Here is a 22,431-nt window from a genome sequence, read left to right as displayed (position 1 = left end):
TTCGTGAGAGAATTAAAAGAATTTTTGCCAGATGTCATCCACATACAGCGTGATGCCTCAGCAGCATTGCATGGGATCATGCTTTTGCTACAAGATAGAGCAGATGGGCACAGGTATAAGCTTAAGCCTCAATGATGCGACAGCACCAAATGGGAAAAAAATTAAAGCGAAGTTATGTGACAGTGTTTTCTTTAGATTCATGATTTCAGGGCCATGTTTGACCAATTTCATACACTACACATTTTACTTTGCCTTTTGCTAAAATCTCAAGGCACCCCACCATCTTAAAATCTTCTCATTTTAAAACTTTCACCTATATTTACAATATGAAGTCATTCTCATCAAATTTATCAACGGGAAGAAAAAAAATAAAGGTATTTTACTATTTAATTTTTTGTACTGAACTTACGTCCACAAAAGTTGAAGTATGGGTTAAGGTTAAGGAACAACTTCTGGTTCACGTCATGTAAAAACAAGTAATGGACCGATTTCCTGACCGGACGTTTCGTCGAAAGACGTTTGGTCGACCGGACGTTTGGTCGACCGGACGTTTGGTCGACCGGACGTTTGGTCGACCGGACGTTTGGTCGACCGGACGTTTGGTCGACCGGACGTTTGGTCGACCGGACGTTTGGTCGACCGGACGTTTGGTCGACCGGACGTTTGGTCGGCCGGACGTTTGGTCGGCCGGACGTTTGGTCGGCCGGACGTTTGGTCGGCCGGACGTTTGGTCGGCCGGACGTTTGGTCGGCCGGACGTTTGGTCGGCCGGACGTTTGGTCGACCGGACGTTTGGTCGACCGGACGTTTGGTCGACCGGACGTTTGGTCGACCGGACGTTTGGTCGACCGGACGTTTGGTCGACCGGACGTTTGGTCGACCGGACGTTTGGTCGACCGGACGTTTGGTCGACCGGACGTTTGGTCGACCGGATGTTTGGTCGACCGGACGTTTGGTCGACCGGACGTTTGGTCGACCGGACGTTTGGTCGACCGGACGTTTGGTCGAACGGACGTTTGGTAGAACGGACGTTTGGTCCCCGGGTTCGCTCGCTGTCAAATTATGACAGAGAGTTTACTGTTGATATTTTGATATTAGATAGTTAGATATTAAACTCTCTCTCTCTCTCTCATGATTATAATTTTGAGAGCTGGTTTCAACAGTAACAACCCGGCGACCAAACGTCCGTTCTACCAAACGTCCGGTCGACCAAACGTCCGGTCGACCAAACGTCCGGGGACCAAACGTCTTTCAACGAAACATCCGAGTACCGACCGATTTTATCCTCATAACTTTAGTAATTTTTTCACAAGATTACAATAATATCTTAATATTCCCCAAAATTAGTTTTGTGGCCACCCAGCCTTTACGTCACCAAGAGTTGCTGCCAGTGAAACCAAACAGCATATTAAATTAAAAATAAACAACAAAAAATACTTTTCTTATAATATTATGATTTGAATATTGTAACAGGGGCAGCCTCGGCGGTTAAGTGGTTAGGGCGTCGGTCTCTCAGTGGGGGTCCTGGGTTCAAATCCAGGTGTGGAGTTTGCGTGTTCTCCTCGGGCCTGCGTGGGTTTTCTCCAGGTACTCCGGTTTCCTCCCACATTCCAAAGACATGCATTGATTGGACACTCTAAATTGCCCCTGGGTATGAGTGTGAGCGTGAATGGTTGTTTCTCTCCTTGTGCCCTGTGATTGGCTGGCCACCAATTCAGGGTGTCCCCTGCCTCTGGCCCGAAGTCAGCTGGGATAGGCTTCGGCACCCCCCGCCACTCTAGTGAGGATAAAGCGGTTCAGAAAATGAAATGGAGAAAAACATTGTAACATTACAATATGGAGTCAATGTTTGTCGTATTTGAATTATAATTTCGGAATATTAAAACTTTCCTTTACAATGTATGACTTCCCATCACCTGCAACAAGAAGCTAATTTCGGCACAAATACATAGCATTATTCTTTGATCATATGAATTGAATTGAATGCTTTTATTGTCATTATACAAGTGCATTGAAATTTATTATACACACGCAAAAACATGTATATCCACACACAGAACACTTTAAACTGCAACCTAAATATTCAACTTCTGGCCGCTAAGTGTGTTGGGCGGGTTAACAAGGAAAATAAATTACTGAAGCACTGCAGCCACACAGGCCCATCTAATACAAATGAATTCTGTAATAAATACATGAAAATAAATATAAAACCATTTTTTTTTACCGAAAAGAATTGGCATTTTAATGAATTAATGACACATTTAATAACAAATGCTTGTATGGTTCTTTTAGTCCTCCATACCACGTAACCATGAAAAAATAAATTGCATATTTAATGGTGTTTATTTCATTAATATTTTAGGTAGGGTAAGTTTATTTGTATCGCACAATTGAACACAACGTAAAAGTGCTTCACATCATGTGAAAATGACCCCGACAATTTTATATCTCTATACTATAAAATAGGACAGGGAATTACTTTAACTCACATTAATTCACACTTGGGTGAATATTGAAAATATTTCTAAAACAACAGGCATCGCTGATGAGATAACTTAACCTTAGCAGTATATTCTCCAAACTCCATGTATAAATCAGTGGCGGTCTGTGCATTTCCTAGTGACGCCTTCAGCAAAAATTATTTTATGGCTATAAAACCTCTACTGCAGCTACAGCTGTGACACATAAAAAATAATAAATAAATCAATGCACACAAATGGGGTAAAATTCACTTCCTAGCAGCATTTAATGATTAAATACAAATACTGGAGCTTTTCAGACATTACAACCGGGCCAGGGGGGTGATTTCCCCGGGAAAAGACAGCGATGGACGTCAATGGCGAAACGGCAAAAATTGCACTAAAATGGGGTAAAATCCACTTCCTAGCAGCATTTATTGATTAAATACAAACACTGGAGCTTAAATACAAACACTGGAACTTTTCAGATATCAGAACCGGGCCCGGAGGACGACTTTCCCCGGGAATTTCATACAATTGAAATATTATTTAGGAATATAGCCATATTTTACTCTCCAAAAATACTTTTTAACTGTACACAATATCCATCCTCCTTTCTTTCTTCCTCCTTTTCTATCGCCATCGAAGCTAATGCTGAAAGTTGAGCCTGTCGTGTCATATTTCTGGCATATGTTTTTATTCGATTTAGTGCTGAAAATGTTCGTTCCCGCTTGCTTCCTTTGGAGTTATCCGACCCTTCTTGATGATGTCCAGCTTTTTTTTCTTGAAAAGTCCGTCTTGAAAATGGTTTGACAGTAAATCTGCAAACAAATCCATTTCTTCTCCTCCTTCAGCCATTGTGGTTTGACAAAACCGCTATTAAATCAACACAACAATATATTTGCTTGTGAAGCTCGCTACAGATACAGCTTTTTTAGCTATGGGTAGTCCACTCTATCACTAGCCAATCATAGTTGGTGAAAGCGATGACGACTCCCTACGCCTATGAGAAGGCAATGACGTATCCCTCTGCCTGCGAAAAGGCATTGTGGTGTTGCCAACTCGAAATCTGATTGGTTAAAGCAACAGTCTTATCGACGCTTGTTTAATGCAGCAGAGCCTGCAGAACTGATTGTGAAGGCCTTGGGGCAGATTTCTGACCCTGGCAACAAATAATGGCTGAAATGTGATTGGTAAAATGCTTCAATATGAACACACACATCTGGAAGCAGTGCAACCAGGGGGGAAAGCAATGAAAGGAAGCTAACAGACAATTTGGAATTATTTAATAAGTATTGATGGACAAAATATAATATATGATTTAGATATTTCTTAGGCCAGCAGGGAAGGCCTTGAAGGCCCTGACGGCACACCACTGGTATAAATAACCTTTGGCTTGCAATTGCAGTAAGTATGTACATATGTGGTTATGCAATTTTTTTTTCATCACAGCAAGCCTATGTCTCTTTCGTGCTTATCCTCTTCCTCTTTCATTTTTTTTAATGAAATGCATTCAGCAAGTGTAGCTCACATCAATTGCAGAGCTAAAAATTACCACAGGTGGTATTGCTCTCCGGCCTGTGGGGGTTAGTGAGATTAGGGATTGTTGCAAAAATATCATATCGCAGGAAACCATGTAGGAAATGGGCAGAATTTGTAAAGCACTTTACGAAAATGAGTTAATTATTTAGGACTAATTACTCTATTTAGTGTTGTTTATTTAGTTTTGTTTTCTTGTACACATTTTTGAATACTGTTATCATGAAATATTATTTGAACATTTTTTTTCTTGCCAGCCTGGCACTTTTCTGTACTCCCCTACCATCTGCCTACAGATCCTACGGGCATAAATGTTTTGCTTGCTATAGTGATGATATACCGTATGCAGAGAAACTAGTGGGTCACTTGACTATTATGAAGTACGTTATGATATATGTGCATACAGACGACTAGACAAAATTTGAGCATTTTCTTACCTTAAATTGCGAGGCGAGGCCGATTCTCACATATGGTGCAGTAAATATGTTCAGTATTTGTTGTCGGTTATGATTAATGTTACCTCATCTTAATGAGGAGCTGAGACCATCTCTTTGTAGTGTAAAGCATATTTTTATGCTTTTCTTCTACTGCCCCCAGTTGGCCACGGCGCGCACACTAGAAAGAGCAGCAAAATGTCTATTGAATTGTAGCAAAAGAGGAACATTTATTTTCTTAGAATTTTTTTTAATTTTTTTATTTCCACTTTATATTATGTTTTATAAGACACAATATTTTACTTAAGTTTTAAACAAAACATCAGAGATATTTTCTTTTTAGGAAGACAAGGGATAGAATAAAGGCATTTTTATTTCTTTTAATTAGGTTTTAAGATACAAAATGTAGGGAAGATTGGGGCCTCTAAGAGAAAAGAGTAGTCAGGTTTCTGACTTTCTTTTCAGAATTCTGGTCAATTTTATGAGCATTAAATCGGAATGAGAATAACTAGCCAGAATTGTGTTCTATATTTTTCTTTAGTGGAGCTAAACTCAGAATTCTGAATGTTACTTTATTCTCTGAATAAAGTCAGATTTCAAACATTATATCAGAAATCTGAGAACAAAATCAGAATTCTGACCTCTTAGGTCTTTCTAAGAAAAGTCAAAACACACGTGTGCCGATTGCATGACCGGTCACTCACATAATCTATAATCCTTTATAGAGCGTGATTTATGGGTGTGTGAGTGTGTGCGTGTGTATGTTAAGATTCTCTCGCTATGTTTGTCCAAACCGTGCAACGCAGAGAGTTTATTTTTTTGTATGGTGGCCAGAAACGGCTGTCGCATCCTAATAGACGAGGGATTGCATTTCTTCACCATCTCCAAGTGTGTAAACTCATTCTTTTATTTGTTAAACACCCATTTTTCAAAAGAGATTTTTTTTTACAGCGCAACAATTGTCTTTTGGTTCTAAACAAGTAGGTGGTAGCGGCGAAGCCGGGCCCCCCTGCTTATTGATATATAAAGGCAGAAATCTTTACGTTTGTACGCCAATGTTGAAAATGTAGAGGCAGGCCAATTATTTTGTGAGCTCAAAACCGTGTTCTTCAATCCCTCACTCGACCTTTTAAATTTTAAGAGTAACTGTATAAACTGGAGTCTCCTGCACCTGCTTCAGAGACATTTTTATACCAAGGTGTCAAGAGCCACTGCAGACATTACCGGTAAATAAGCCTTCTTTGACTCTAGGTAGATCCTTTCGATGAATATATTATGTTTTCAGGAAACCTTCCAAGGACTTCAAATTACTTCAAGTTTGAAAAGGGAACTTCGTCTCCAAAATGTTTGTTTATCGTGTCCCTACAATTCACATAATGGATACGAAGATCCTTTTTTTGTTGAGTGCCGAGTGTCATTATCAAGACACTCAGACACTTCCCTTCACAGCCAAAGCAAGCCAGCTATTTTTCCCTTGTTGATTAGTCCTTGAAACAATTCACCAAAACATTGAAATACATTTCTCCATTTTCCTCTCTTTGTTCCAGTTGTGACTGTTAAGTTAGGGTTGATCCAATTTTTAAAGGACCTCTTAATACCATCACAATATTGCACGAATATCAAAAATATTCATCCAAAAAACAATATATTCTAAACCCTAGAGACAAACAGATGCACCATTACAAATTCCTTTATATCATGTATAAATGTCAAAAATATTCATCCAAAAAAACAATACATATAGCAAAACCAAGTGACCCAGAGATGCACCGTTACAATTACTGTTAGGCTGAGTTCATCTATTTTGCAACACGTATTCGCACCCCGCTCAAGAATGTGAACAAATAGTGTTATCACCTATTTGATAAAACTAATCCACGTGAGACAAAACCAATCTTAAACCCAATGACACCAGGCATTAAGAACAAACTTTACTTGTATTTTGCACGCACTGATTTTTGTCCTCCATTGTTCATTCATTCATTTTCCATACCGCTTATCCTCACACGTCACAGGGGTGTTGGAGTCAATCCCAGCCAACTACGGGCACCAGGCGGGTGTCACCCTTAATACATGGCCAGCCAATCGCAGGGTTCAACCATGCATGATTTGGGGATGTGGCAGGATTACTCTAGGAAAGCAAAGCTCACGCTAGCCCGGATTGAGCATGCAAACGCTACGCAGGAAGGTCTGAACCTGGGGTTAAACCCTCTATCTCAGAACTGTGAGGCCAATGTACTAACTGGTTGTCCGCCGGGCTGCCTCGTCTTGGGTCTACAATTGTCCAAAATGCAGAATGTGCACCATTCTTCCGCAATACAACACATTAAAACAGCAGGAGGAGCAAATTAGAAGACCAAAGCAAAAATATGTTCAGCAGCGTAATTTATTTTTGTTTTTCTATTCTTCTGCAAAGTTAAGGGTAAAAAGAAACTGCACAACTAAACACAGCAGTGACAAAAGTCTTTCTTCTCCATTTTGGCTCCTGCTCAAACTACATAACTTGAGTACAGTGGTACCTCTACTTACCAAATGAATTCGTTACAAAAATGGTTTCTTAACTAGAATTTTTCGTAAGTAGAATTGCATTTTACATGGTATTTATAAGGCATACAACGTCAAATCGGGAGACAGCACAACTTTTGAACACTTTGATAACAGCCTGCTTCTTCTTTTCACTTGAACCAAGAATACCTTTCTTGGCGCCTGAGGAAAAACACAGAATAAAGTTGCATTAAGCATAAGTACTTGGAAAAACTCACAAAACAGTGTGTTAGAATCATCATGGAGATGCGGCTCCCTCCTAGCCAATGGGAGCCCAGCGCCGTGCTTGGACATACCAGCGAGGTGTTCGGACATAGCCAACGGGAAAGCCACTCTATCATGACAATTTTAAAATAAAGTACAGGATGCTACAAATATATTTACGTTTCGGAGAATGTTTGAATTTTTGAGACTTTGCGTTTCATAACTTGAATTTCTTTCGTATCCAGAGACAAAATTTTCCCATTGAGCCATTCTGGAACCTGGATATTTTATATGTAGAAATGTTTCTAAGTAGAGCTACCACTGTACTTGCTACTGTTTTCTTTTGTCTGGGTTTCATGTTATCACTCTTTCCCATCTTTCCCCTTTCAGAACACATATAAAAGGACACAATACTGTTGCTTTCCTCTTTCAGAACACATAAATGCTGTTGCTTTCTTTTTGTTGTCTTGCTTACGGCTGTCAATCTTTTCACAAACATAAAAATTCTACCCATAGTACAGCAAGAGGTGAATGTCAGCCACAGGGGTCATGTTAAAAAAGGTATCCCACTGTGCGTGAAACTACTAAGTCATTTTTTATGAGCAGCCATATTCTCTAAAAAGCTTCCATTAAATCCACAGAGGAGTTTTTCACCTTCGAGCTGACACCTGCAACTCTGGCCGGCCTGTGACAGTCAAGTTCACAGACAGGTCATTGTATGATTAACCACTCTATTAACCTTTACTGACAGTAATCCATCTGCGAAATTACTATTGAACTGGCTGGGCTCGATCGTCATTATTTACGTATAGAAACAACAACATGGATTTGCCGGATTATCGTGGCAGCGCTGCAAATGTCTGATTTCATGCATATTATAAAAGTACAAGCGCACTAAACTAGCCAGAACATCAAGGCGTATTAAGTCAGATGTCCTTCAAGCATGTAGTAAAGCAATTATAATGTATTTTATTTACTCTGTGTATATATAAAGTGCAAAAAAGAGAGAGCTCATAATTTGAGAGGTTATGGAGATTTCACATTACATAAATTTCGAACAACTCATAAACGATTTTGCGTGTCTGTACTTTGGAACTGCCTGCGTTTACCACGTAAATATGTAAAAATATTCACAGATGGAAATTGCGCTACAAGCATTTGATTTTCCCACAATATGTTCAGGGAGAGTCTTAAATGTATATCAGTGTCCTCTAATCTTTACTGGTAGATTGTCCAGGGTTGTCAAACCGGTCCTAAAAGGGCCGCAGTGGGTGCAGGTTTTCATTCCAACTCAATAAGAGGGTACCTTTTGCAAGTGTAATCAGTTAATTGAAGTCAGGTGCTACTTATTTTAGAAGACACCTGATTGGTTAAAATGTCGGCACTGGATCGGTTGGAACAAAGACCAGGACCCACTGCGGCCCTCGGCGGAATTGGTTTGACACATGTGGTCGGTACTCGGACGTTTGGTCGACCGGACGTTTGGTCGACCGGACGTTTGGTCGACCGGACGTTTGGTCGACCGGACGTTTGGTCGACCGGACGTTTGGTAGAACGGACGTTTGGTCGCCGGGTTCGCGAGTCCCGAGGTTTGAGTCACAAGACTTTCATTTGTTTAACCCTAACCCTATTCACTCAATGTTAAATAAAAGTCATTAAATCCCTATTCACCCAATGTTAAAATCTATCAATTGCATGCGAACCCGTTCTACCAAACGTCCGTTCGACCAAACGTCCGGTCGACCAAACGTCTGGGGACCAAACGTCCAGGGACCAAACGTCTTTCGACGAAACGTCCGGTCACGATGTGGGTCTATACCCAGTGTTGGCACATTGTTTATCTTTTGCTGATATGATGTTTTGCCATTGCTGGAATTCGTTATTCCTTTTATAATGTATTTTACGATGCATTACTTAAAAAGTGGGGGAAAAAGAAGCAAAATATATATTCATGTGTATTATGAATTACCACTGGGTTTTAATAATTTCCCTTTGCTCCACTCTTATTCATGTGTTTGTTTTGGATGTTTTGATGATTTTATTACTTGTAAGGTAAAACAGTTGAAACTCTATTATCAATATATAAATATTTCAAAAATGATTTCCTTTTCAGTCAGCAAAACCAAGCAATGGAAAAGTTAAAGAAAATATCTTGATCACATTTGACAGACATTTTCAATAGACCCTTTGAAAATCAGTGGTATTGTTGTAGTTGCTGGTGAGAACATGGAAACTCCACACAGGAAGGTCTGGACCTCGGATCGAACCCTTTATCTTGGAACTGTGAGGCCGATGCGCTAACCACTCGGCCGCCGTCCCGCATCCATTATTTTTAAAATGGGGGACAAATGCAAAGGATGTAGAATACTCACATTAGGAGCATTTTGTAGTTGTGAACTTCTATTCCAAATTGCATTTTGAAAATGTGTTATTTCTATTTTGGCACAGTGCTAAATGGTTAGCGTGTTCACCTCACAGTAATGAGAGTGGGGGTTGAACCTCTGATTGTTTCTGACCATACTTTGTGGAGTTTGCATGTTTTCCCAGTCGCCGTGTGGGTTTTCTACGGTTGCTTGCTTTGGTTTCCTACAGCATCCCCAAAACATGATTGCTAGGTTGCTTGAGTTCTCTAAATTGTCCCTAGCTATGAGTGATTGGCTGTTTGTCTCATTAAGCTCATTAAGCTGGTAACCATTTCAAGTTATCCCGTGCCTACTGCCAATAGTTGGATGGAATAGGCTCGAAGCACACCACAACCCTTATGAGGATGAGCGGTGAGGAAAATGAATCAATGAATAATATCTAAAACAAATATGTGAGATTATTGTATGAGGCTAAATCACTTATCTGTGAAAATGTGGAAATTATCATGTTTAAATGTGTTCTGAAGTTGTTTTGTTTGTTAATTTTCCTTACATACACAACATATTTCAAAAGTAGTCAAGCTTCTGGCTGCTTGACAGTAGCTGGAACAAAACAATATGTGTAGGCTTTCGCTGGACTAGAAGGTCAAAATCATACGCACGCACAGCAGGCACACAATGTAATGCAAGAGAAAAACAGAGAAAGTGGGACACGGGTCAGCAGTGGCCAAAAAGGTTATTTTTACCCTGGGGCTTTTAAACACACACACATATAAATTATATATATATATATATATATATATATATATATATATATATATATATATATATATATATATATATATATATATATATATATATATATATATATATATATATATATATATATATATATATATATATAAGAATTTAGTCAACCACCAATTGTGCAAGTTATCCTACTTGAAAAGATGAGGCCTGTAATTGTCAACATGGGTAAACCTCAACCATGAGAGACAGAATGTGGAGGAAAAAAAACTGAAAATCACATTGTTTTATTTGTAAAGAATTTATTTGCAAATCATGGTGGAAAATAAGTATTTAGTCAATACCAAAAGTTCATCTCAATACTTTATGTACCCTTTGTTGACAATAACTGAGACCAAACGTTTTCTGTAACTCTTCACAAGCTTTTCATACACTGTTGCTGGTATTTTGGCCCATTCCCTATGCACATCTCCTCTAGAGCAATCATGTTTTGTGGCTGTCGTTGGGCAACACGGTCTTTCAACTCCCTCCACAGATTTTCTATGGGGTTGAGATCTGGAGACTGGCTAGGCCACTCCAGGACCTTGATATGGTGTTCTTCAGATGCAATTCAGTATTCTTTCTCCTCCAAACACCAGAACCTGTGTTTCTACCAAAAAAATCTATTTTGGTTTTATCTTTCCATAACACATTCTCCCACTCCTCTTCTGGATCATCCAAATGTTCTCCAGCGAACTTGTCTTCAGCAGGGGGGACACGTCTGGCAGTGCAGGATTTGAGTCCCTGGTGGCGCATTGTGTTACTGATAGCAGCCTTTGTTACTGTGGTCCCAGGCCTCTGTTTGTCATTCACTAGGTTCCCCCCGTGTGGTTCTGGGATATTTGCTCACCGTTCTTGTTATCATTTTGACCCCACGGGGTGAGATCTTGCATGGAGCCCCAGATCGAGGGAGATTATCAGTGGTCTTGTATGTCTTCCATTTTCTAATAATTGCTCCCACAGTTGATTTCTTTACACCAAGTCTTTTTCCACTCTAATTTGGAAATATTTTTTTATAATCAAACAATGTGATTTTCTTTTTTTTCACATTCTGTCTCTCATGGTTGAGATTTACCCATGTTGACAATTACAGGCCTCTCTAATCTTTTCAAGTAGTTTAACTTGCACAATTGGTGGTTGACTAAATACTAATAATATTTGCCCCACTGTGTGTGGGTGTACGTGTATATGTATGTGTGTGTGAGGGTATATGTGTATGTATCTACGTGTGTATGTGTTTGTGTATGTTTGTGTGTGTATGTGTATGTATATATATATATATATATATATATATATATATATATATATATATATATACATATATATATATATATATATATATATATATATATATATATATATATACATACATATATATATATATATATATATACATACATGTATATGTATATGTGTGTGTGTGTGTGCACATGTGAGTATATTATGCAGGCAAACACGTTCAAATATAGTGTGTCATTTAGCTGTTGCGCTCGGCCTCATAACATCACTTTTAATAATAGGTTGTGCTACTTAAGCTTCACAGTGTCAAATAAACAAATATATCTACTTCCAAGAGAGCGATCACACCTGCCGCGGCTTTGTAGTAAGTAGAAATCAAATTAAACCTCATTGTTGCCGAGAAAAGGCCAAAACAAGCACTTCGCTGGGAATGTGACAGTATAGTGAGAGGGACTGAAAGACGGTTGGTGGCAAGCACATACATTGACAGAAGTTCAAAAGCTGTAAAACAAACTAAAGGATTTTTTTTTAAATTGTCCATTGCGACTAATTTTATCTCACTCACTCACAATACAGGCGTTCCAACTTATTTTACAGAAGAATTTTAGGGGAAAGCTACTGCTGCCCTCTTTAGGTGAAAGAAGAATCTGTGCTGAGAAAAAAAAAAAAAAAAAAAAAAACAAGACTGAGTCAATATATTATTCAACATCTCATCTCTTTCTGAACCGCTTTCTCCTCCTTAGGGTCGCGGGGGGTGCTGGAGCAAATCCCAGCTGTCTCCGGGCCAGAGGTGGGGGGACACCCTGAATCGGTGGCCAGCCGATTGCAGGGCACAGCGAGACGGACAACCACGCATACTCATACCCATACCTAGGGGCAATTTAGATTGTTCATTCAGCCTACCATGCATGTTTTTGGAATGCGGGAAGAAACCGGAGTACCTGGATGTTGGGGTTATTCTGGGATATTATAATATATGTGCGTATTAATCATTATATGTATGTGTGGAATATTAGTCATTACAGACGCTCCCCTACTTACGAACATTCAACTTACGAACAACGGTACATACGAACATGTCTGCAAATTGCGTTTAAGTCCAAAAATGTTCGCAAGTCCAAATTTGTATTTCACGCCTTTTTCAGAGTAGTACTTCTTTCCGCCGCTAATACCGACGCCTGGCGCTGTGAGAGCTCAGCTCACCCAGCATCTACCTTCTTCTTCGTTGCAATGCGGAAGTGCGTGAATGTATCTCCAGTGTGCAAAGAACCTTTTTCATTTGTATCATTAAATATCTCATGCATCCAATATTGAATATGGTTGGTAAAAAGCTAAAGGCTTCTATTGAGGGAGTTGCAAGGAAGAGGCAAGCCATTTCTTCTGAAACGAGTGGCAATAATAACGAAGCTTGATGCGCGTGAGAGTGGTAAGCGTTTCACGGGCATTGAATCGTTCGACCGTCAGTACCATTTATAAACAGAAAGATCGAGCAGCAGGACCCAAATATTGAACGTTGCACAAAGTTTGCAAATCAATTGAATGATGCCATACAGTGCTACTGCATCATTTATGATGAAAAAAAGAAGAAAACTGTGCAATCGTCATTAGGTCGCTTCTTTTGGCCAGTTTCTAATACATAAATCTTTCTCTCTCTCTCTCTCTCTCTCTACAGTACTGTACATATTCTCTCCATTTTATTTAATTTTTTTTTTTTCAGTACAAACCAATGCGTGTTACTTATACAAGCCTTAAACATACAAATGCACTTATATAAACCTTCAATATACTTATATCGGCCTTAAACATAAATTATAATACAAAATATAGCACTGAATCAACTTACAAACAAATTCAACTTATGAACCAGCTCGGAACCAATTGCGTTCGTAAGTAGGGGAGCGTCTGTATATGTTTTGACGAAAGTTTGGCGACACTCTTTTTCCTTGTCGACGATAATGTCAAATATTTATTCATCTTATTAGACGTGCTTCATAACTGAGCAAAGAATACCCCGAGATTTGGTGCAAACGTAAAGCTGGCATGCAAAATGACTTGAATGGCTGGACATCGTAAGGCTTTTTCTTTTAAAAAAAGTGGTCTATGTAAAGAAAAGCTTTTATTTGTTTAAAAAATAAATACTATGTATATATAGTCAGGGTTTTTTCTTTAAAAATGACCATGTATATTAAGGGTTTTTATTTAAAAATGACCATGTATGGTAAGGCTTTTTTATTTAAAAAAAACGACCATGTACAGTAAAGCGTTTTTCTTAAAAGACGACATAGTATAGTAAGGCTTTTTTTCTTAAAAAATGACATAGTATTGTAAGGCTTTTTTCTTAAAAAAAACGACATAGTATTGTAAGGCTTTTTTTCGTAAAAAACGACATAGTATAGTAAGGCTTTTTTCTTAAAAAACAACATAGTATAGGCTTTTTTCTTTAAAGACGACATAGTATAGTAAGGCTTATTTTCTTTAAAAACGACACAGTATAGTAAGGCTTTTTTGTCTTTAAAAACGACATAGTATAGTAAGGCTTTTTATTTACAAAAAAGACCATGTATAGTAAGGCTTTTTTCTTAAAAAATGACCATGTACAGTAAGGCTTTTTTGTTTAAAAAAGACCATGTATAGTAAGGCTTTTTTTTCTTAAAAAACGACATAGTATAGTAAGGCTTTTTTTCCTAAAAAAAAACGACATAGTATAGCATGGCTTTTTTTCTTGAAAAACGACATAGTAGAGGAAGGCTTTTTCCCTGAAAACCGACATAGTATAGTATGGCTTTTCCCCCTAAAAAACGACATAGTATAGTATGGCTTTTTTCCTTTAAAAAACGACATAGTATAGTAAGGCTTTTTTTCCTAAAAAACGACATAGTATAGCATGGCTTTTTTTCTTGAAAAACGACATAGTAGAGGAAGCCTTTTTTTCTTAAAAAACGATATTGTATAGTAAGGCTTCTTTTCTTAAAAAAAACGACATAGTATTGTAAGGCTTTTTTTCGTAAAAAAACGACATAGTCGAGGAAGGCTTTTTCCCTAAAAAACGACATAGTATAGTATGGCTTTCCCCCCTAAAAAACGACATAGTATAGTATGGCTTTTTTCCTTTAAAAAACGACATAGTATAGTAAGGCTTTTTTTTCCTAAAAAACGACATAGTATAGCATGGCTTTTTTTCTTAAAAAACGACATAGTAGAGGAAGCCTTTTTTTCTTAAAAAACGATATTGTATAGTAAGTCTTCTTTTCTTAAAAAAACACATAGTATAGTAAGGCTTTTTTTCTTTAAAAAATGACAGCCAGTAAGGCTAAGAGAGTCGGAGAATAAATCTGACTTCTGATTCTTCACCTTCTAGTTGTTGCTGTGGTCCACTGGCAAAATCATTGGGTCAGAACATGAGGTGGGAATGAGTAGTGAGTTCAATTCCACTCGTTGCAATTCTCAAATTGTTAATTGAGGTAATGAAAAGGATAAATACAACTTCCAACTTTACAGTGGTGCAGTGGCAAAGACAATGGGTCAGAACTTCAGGTGAACTCAAGTTCAAATCAAAAGTGAGTTTGATTCCACTCTTTGCAATTCTCAAATTGTTTATTGAGGTAATTAAAAGGATAAATATAACTTCCAATCACATCATTTCAGAAGACACTGTGGTCCAGTGGCAAGAACAATGGGTTGAAATTGAAGTTGGACACAAGCTCAAATCTGGAGTGAGTTCAAGTCCACTCTTTGCAAATCTCAAATTGTTTATTGAGGTGATGAAAATGATAAATATAACTTCCAATCATTTCATTTCAGAAGTCACTGTGGTCCAGTGGCAAAGACAATGGGTCAGAAAGACCTCAAGTTAGTGGATTTGACTGCCATGTGGGAGATGGGGTTCGAATCCCGCTCTCGTTTGACTAATCACTACACTAGTAGTTCAGTAAATGGGTAATCCTTTTTTCATTCAAATAAAGACTTAGTCATTTTTTTCAGCAAAACAATATTTCCGGTCAGCCTTCGGCTGACCGGAAGACAGTTGGGAGGGGGGGGTTCCTGGTGGTGTTCGACAGTCGGCCTTCGGCCGACTGCCGACACCACACAGTCGTTGACTGGCGACACCGGGACGTGAACCCTCGACACCCACGTTGCAGGCAGGTGACTTACCCACTACACCACGAGGCGGCCCGCCTATACATGATTGGAAGTTATATTTATCCTTTTCATTACCTAAATAAACAATTTGAGAATTGCAAAGAGTGGAATTGAACTCATTCCTGATTTGAACTTGAGTCCACCTGAAGTTCTGACCCATTGTCTTTGCCACTGGACCACAGTGACTTCTGAAATGATGTGATTGGAAGTTATATCTATCCTTTTCATTACCTCAATAAACAATTTGAGAATTGCAAAGAGTGGAATTGAACTCATTCCTGATTTGAACTTGAGTCCACCTGAAGTTCTGACCCATTGTCTTTGCCACTGGACCACAGTGACTTCTGAAATTATGTGATTGGAAGTTATATTTATCCTTTTCATTACCTAAATAAACAATTTGAGAATTGCAAAGAGTGGAATTGAACTCATTCCTGATTTGAACTTGAGTCCACCTGAAGTTCTGACCCATTGTCTTTGCCACTGGACCACAGTGACTTCTGAAATTATGTGATTGGAAGTTATATTTATCCTTTTCATTACCTAAATAAACAATTTGAGAATTGCAAAGAGTGGAATTGAACTCATTCCTGATTTGAACTTGAGTCCACCTGAAGTTCTGACCCATTGTCTTTGCCACTGGACCACAGTGACTTCTGAAATTATGTGATTGGAAGTTATATTTATCCTTTTCATTACCTAAATAAACAATTTGAGAATTGCAAAGAGTGGATTTGAACTCTTTCCTGATTTGAACTTGAGTCCACCTGAAGTTCTGACCCATTGTCTTTGCCACTGGACCACAGTGACTTCTGAAATGATGTGATTGGAAGTTATATCTATCCTTTTGATTACCTCAATAAACAATTTGAGAATTGCAAAGAGTCGATTTGAACTCATTCCTGATTTGAACTTGAGTCCACCTGAAGTTCTGACCCATTGTCTTTGCCACTGGACCACAGTGACTTCTGAAATGATGTGATTGGAAGTTATATCTATCCTTTTCATTACCTCAATAAACAATTTGAGAATTGCAAAGAGTGGAATTGAACTCATTCCTGATTTGAACTTGAGTCCACCTGAAGTTCTGACCCATTGTCTTTGCCACTGGACCACAGTGACTTCTGAAATTATGTGATTGGAAGTTATATTTATCCTTTTCATTACCTAAATAAACAATTTGAGAATTGCAAAGAGTGGAATTGAACTCATTCCTGATTTGAACTTGAGTCCACCTGAAGTTCTGACCCATTGTCTTTGCCACTGGACCACAGTGACTTCTGAAATGATGTGATTGGAAGTTATATCTATCCTTTTGATTACCTCAATAAACAATTTGAGAATTGCAAAGAGTGGATTTGAACTCTTTCCTGATTTGAACTTGAGTCCACCTGAAGTTCTGACCCATTGTCTTTGCCACTGGACCACAGTGACTTCTGAAATGATGTGATTGGAAGTTATATCTATCCTTTTGATTACCTCAATAAACAATTTGAGAATTGCAAAGAGTCGATTCGAACTCATTCCTGATTTGAACTTGAGTCTACCTGAAGTTCTGACCCATTGTCTTTACCACTGGACCACAGTGACTTCTGAAATGATGTGATTGGAAGTTATATCTATCCTTTTCGTTACCTCAATAAACAATTTGAGAATTGCAAAGAGTGGAATTGAACTCATTCCTGATTTGAACTTGAGTCCACCTGAAGTTCCGACCCATTGTCTTTGCCACTGGACCACAGTGACTTCTGAAATGATGTGATTGGAAGTTATATCTATCCTTTTCCTTACCTCAATAAACAATTTGAGAATTGCAAAGAGTGGAATTGAACTCATTCCTGATTTGAACTTGAGTCCACCTGAACTTCTGACCCATTATCTTTGCCACTGGACCACAGTGACTTCTGAAATGGTGTGATTGGAAGTTATATCTATCCTTTTCATTACCTCAATAAACAATTTGAGAATTGCAAAGAGTGGAATTGAACTCATATCTGTACAATCACTCTATCAGAGAAAATTCAGAGTTGTACAAATAACTAGAAACTCAAGAGAGCCATGACATTATGTTCTTCACAAGTGTATGTAAACTTTTGACCATAACTGTGTATATATGCATTTTTAAAGAATTTTGGCAGCAACTGTGAGATGCTATGTAATAGATATATACTTCTTGTCGCACATGTTTAGGTTTTTAGTTTCATGTTAATACATTTATTACATACGTTTTTTTATCTACAGAGCCAAAATCTTAAAAAGCAACGAGTGATTTTACCTAATTGTTTAATATCACACTCATGGTGTGCGTGCACTACAATGATCAAACGTCTTGCATGCAAGCAATTTAAACATCAACTTTCCACATTCATGGAGACCACACACAGTATACACAAAGAAATTCAAACATTGTACAAAATATGAAATTTATTTAGGTTCTCAAAAAAATTCTCATACACCCACACAATCACCATAAATGCAGCCCAATCTTTTTTTTCTCCGTCACTTTGATTCACAAATAGCACATACGGTGGAATATATATCTGATTTCAAAAGACACTATGAGAATGCTTCTGGTAGGTTTTTTTTTTTCTTTATCGACTCAGTGCACTGATCAAAGTCTTTCATAAAATCAGGTAACAACATTTAAATGATATTCAAATGAATGTCAATACAAAACCAATCGTATTCACATCAAAACACCCGTTCTTAAGTAAATTATTATAATAACCCCTTTTATTTATACTTTGTTGGCCAGGCAAGGAGAAAAAAACTGATATTTAACTAATAACTGCATTTGCAGTCATTAGAAAATAAAAAAAGTAATAAAAAGGAATAAGGAATAAAAATATATCACTATGAATTGGCATTTGTTACAAGCTTGAGATGAATACACTGAAATAATGTACTTTGCACAGAATATTGATCTTGAAGATGAAATCCACCCACCGTAATTAATAATTTAATAAGCCGTTACTTTATTGAATCGGAACTTTATGATCATTGGAATAAGGGAAAAATGTTTAAGTACTTATATGTCAGCACTAACATACATGATCTGTACATAATAAATATCAGTTAGAAAAATTTCACTTATGGAAACAAGTGATATTTTTTAAGTCACACAAAAATCAACTCTTGATTTGTCCTTTAAACAAGGTTTCAACGTGGCCTTCTGCTTGTATTCTGCTAATAAAAGTGTGATTGTTACATCATGACAGGATCAGCTTTCAATTATAAAGCAAAAAAAAAGAAGAGCAAGAACGATTATTACTTTCCGTACATTAAAAGGACATTTTACATTGAATAGCATTCCGTTTTAAGACAACAAGGACGGTTTGGTAAAAAAAAAAAAATAATAATAAATAAGAAATAGTAGGACACTAACACACCAGTTTAAATCTTCTCATCTCTCATCTCATTTTGTGAACCGCTTTATCCTCACCAGGGTCGCGTGGGGTGCTGGAGCCTATCCCAGCTGACTTCGGGCCAGAGGCGGGGGACACCCTGAATTATGCGCCAGCCAATCGCAGGGCTCAAGGAGACAAACAACCATTCACACTCACACTCATACCTAAGGGGCAATTTAGAGTGTCCAATCAGCCTACCATGCATGTCTTTGGAATGTGGGAGGAAACCGAAACAATTTTCATAATTTGATGCGGGCTAGTAAAACCTGAACAGCGGGCTCCATGTGGCCCACAGGCCATAGTTTAGATACCACTGTCGTATTGAATTGACATGTTACACAGACCATATTTTGTCCAAACTAATAAATGTTATTGTTTTGTTTTTTAGCAAGGGTTAGGGTTTAGTTTTTTGTGTTTTACAGCACGTTTTACATGAAAAATTAGAGGGAACATTGACATGCACCTGCTTATGGCAGGTGTGATACTGGTGTGCCCATAGTGAGAAATGATGATGTCGCTCACACTGGTACTCAGTGCGCTCAGGGAGGTTGTCTTTCTGCCCAGACCAACAAAAAATTAGAGGGAACATCGTTGTTAAGTAGCATTTTGATCACATTTTGACTTGTATATTAGCTAATGTTAGGATAATGGAAAGAGACACACACTTTGTGTTGAATGGACAATAAAACAAATAAATCCTCACTTTGGACAAAATTCTGAGGCACTGAAAGGACGCCGGGGTGAAGCCCCTTAATGTGCAGGGAAAGCAACACAATCATGGCGCACACCTAGACATGAAGAAAGTTCTTTAAATTACAAAAAAAAAAAAAAACACGATATTGGGATTAAAATCAGTACAATACACAGATAAATTACAGTCACGTGCTTTAACTAATTCACGCGGAAAGCCTCGGCGTGAAGGAGACCAAGCAAGGTAATGAGATTTATTGGTTGACTTTTTGGAGAATAGATGTCAATTTTAAAGTCAATATACTGTGGTTGTTATGGGGTTAAATGATAAAATGTTATGGCACAGATAATTATGGTGAAACCTGCTATGATTTGATATTCAATGATGACATATCAATTGCAAAGAGAAACATCACACCTGTTTTTTTAAAGGCCACTGAAAGGCTCACCTGGGGCCCCAAAAGCTCTTTTTTAATCAATTCTTCATGATTTCAACTCAGTTCTTTTAAATATTTTCATACCATATATGCTACCGCCCATCTATTATATTGCACTGAATAAAGCATTTCACATCTGGTATTGTCTTATTATGCAAAACATACCATATATTTTATTTTTATTTTTCTACCAAATACCCTGCATGATAGAATGTTATATTTTTTTAGTAGTAACAACTAGAAATATTCAAATAGACCTCAATAAAATAATCTTTTGATTCAAAATACATACATCACAGTAATTTTTTGTGTGCGTGTGTCCGTGTGTGTGATTGCGTTTATTTTGATTTTGGCACAGAAAAGATTGATTTGGATCACAGAGAAATGAATCTACATCTCGGCTTTTATTTGGCAGGGGATAGCCGCTTTAGTAACTTCTTCCCCTTTGACAGGAGACCTTTCTTTTTCCTGTTTGCTAAGTCTTGAGGGTCCCGCAACTCCAGGGGGAGGCCAGTTGGGACCCTTGTCGGGCTGAGGGGTCTCATGGTTCCCGGCAACAGGGGGCGGACGATCGGGGATGGCGCGCGGACTGGTGTGATGTCATTGTCGACGAGGGGTTCCGTGGTGATCTAAGGGGGGAAAAAAACCATGGGGAGGGAAGCAAGGAAGTGTTGGACAGTAGAATGTTGTCTCCTTGGAAACAAAAGTTCACTTCTTAAAAGTAGTGATCATTTGAAAATATGTTTGGGACATTTTTTGGGTCATTACAACAATGAATGTAGTCGGGAAGGTTAGGTTAGGTTGGTTTCAGTAGTCCTCAACCTTTTTCTCATAGCGCAGGGGTAGGGAACCTATGGCTCGGGAGCCACATATGGCTCTCCACTAACTTGTGAGGTAAACTATGGAAACTGCTGGTGAGAAAGCGCAGGAATAGGAGCGTTACGTTGGTATTATGGCATTGACACTACCCCAGCGCCTTATAATCATTTTTTTTCATTACACTCTTTTGCATGGATTTTCTCATTGATACTCATTGATTAGCAACAACGTAACAATGTTGTCAAAATAATTCAGAGACTTTTTGTACTTATAAGTGGTGAAGTGACTAAAAAAGGCACACATTTTCATGTATGTTGACTTTTAAATTCGGAGCATGGCTCTCAAAGATTAACATTTAAAAAATATAAATTGTTTATGGCTCTTTCCATCAAAAAGGTTCCCGACCCCTGTCATAGCGGAACGGTGAGGCTCTTCCTATTTTATTATGGACCTGGGGGGCATGACGACTAGGGAACGCAACACAGCGGGTAAAGAAACAAGTTGCAAGCACAATTGCATTTATTTATTATTATTAAGCTCGGAAAAGATCAAGAAACGTTTAAATGTAACGGCCAGACCGATATAAACATTGAATGGATTTCTGTGTGGGGCGAATGAGTGGTGAGCGTATCGGCCTCACAGTTCTGGGGTCCTGGGTTCGAACCCAGGTCGGTCCTCCTGTGTAGGGTGTGCATGTTCTCCCCAGGCTTGCGTGGGTTTTTTCCAGGTGCTTTGGTTTTCTCCCACATTCCAAAAACATGCATGGTAGGCTGGTTGAACACTCTAAATGGCCCCTAGGTATGAGTATGAGCGTAAATGGTGGTCCGTCTCCTCGTGCCCTGCGATTGGCTGGCCACCAAATCAGGGTGTCCCCTGTCTTGTGCCTGAAGTCAGCTGGGATAGGCTCCAGCACTCCCTGTGACCCTTGTGAGGATAAGTGGTTCAGAAAATGAATGAATGAAAGGATTTCTCTGTTGTAAACTGTGGTGACTTTGGTACTCGGATGTTTGGTCGCCGGACTTTTGGTCGCCGGAGTTTTGGTCGCCCGGAAGGTTATTGATAATTACCATTTAAAATTGTTGCTCAAATTCCCTAAATACAAACTTACGAATTATTATTTAGTCATACTTAATGCCCTATTAATTATTAGGCTAAAGAAAAGCTCCAAATTTCCCGTACTTTTATTGTGTTTTGTTGGAGAACTTGTTAAGACCCTGACTGACGTCCCTTCCTAAGGGGACAACTCATGTACATACAAACTCTTATACACTCACACGTCCGCTCAGTGAAACTGCTCAGGGCCATTGTTGGCTTTGATTGATGCATAGACCGTGTTGTTTTACCTTGTTTTGTCGCTGGACTTTTGGTCGC

General features: G+C 38.5%; 1 protein-coding gene across 1 annotated transcript in view; it reads right to left on the bottom strand.

Moving 5' to 3' along the window:
* Positions 1 to 19,524: 19,524 nt before the first annotated feature.
* rimbp2a (RIMS binding protein 2a) overlaps positions 19,525 to 22,431 on the bottom strand; it is a 77,527-nt gene continuing 74,620 nt past the window's right edge. Inside the window, 1 exon segment of the mRNA XM_077622626.1 lies at positions 19,525 to 20,870. Coding sequence (XP_077478752.1) covers positions 20,646 to 20,870 — 225 coding nt within the window. The 3' untranslated portion in view covers positions 19,525 to 20,645.

Source organism: Stigmatopora argus, chromosome 16 (assembly GCF_051989625.1).
Source record: "Stigmatopora argus isolate UIUO_Sarg chromosome 16, RoL_Sarg_1.0, whole genome shotgun sequence".
Taxonomy (NCBI): Eukaryota; Metazoa; Chordata; class Actinopteri; order Syngnathiformes; family Syngnathidae; genus Stigmatopora; species Stigmatopora argus.
This window is presented reverse-complemented; position numbering and strand designations above follow the sequence as displayed.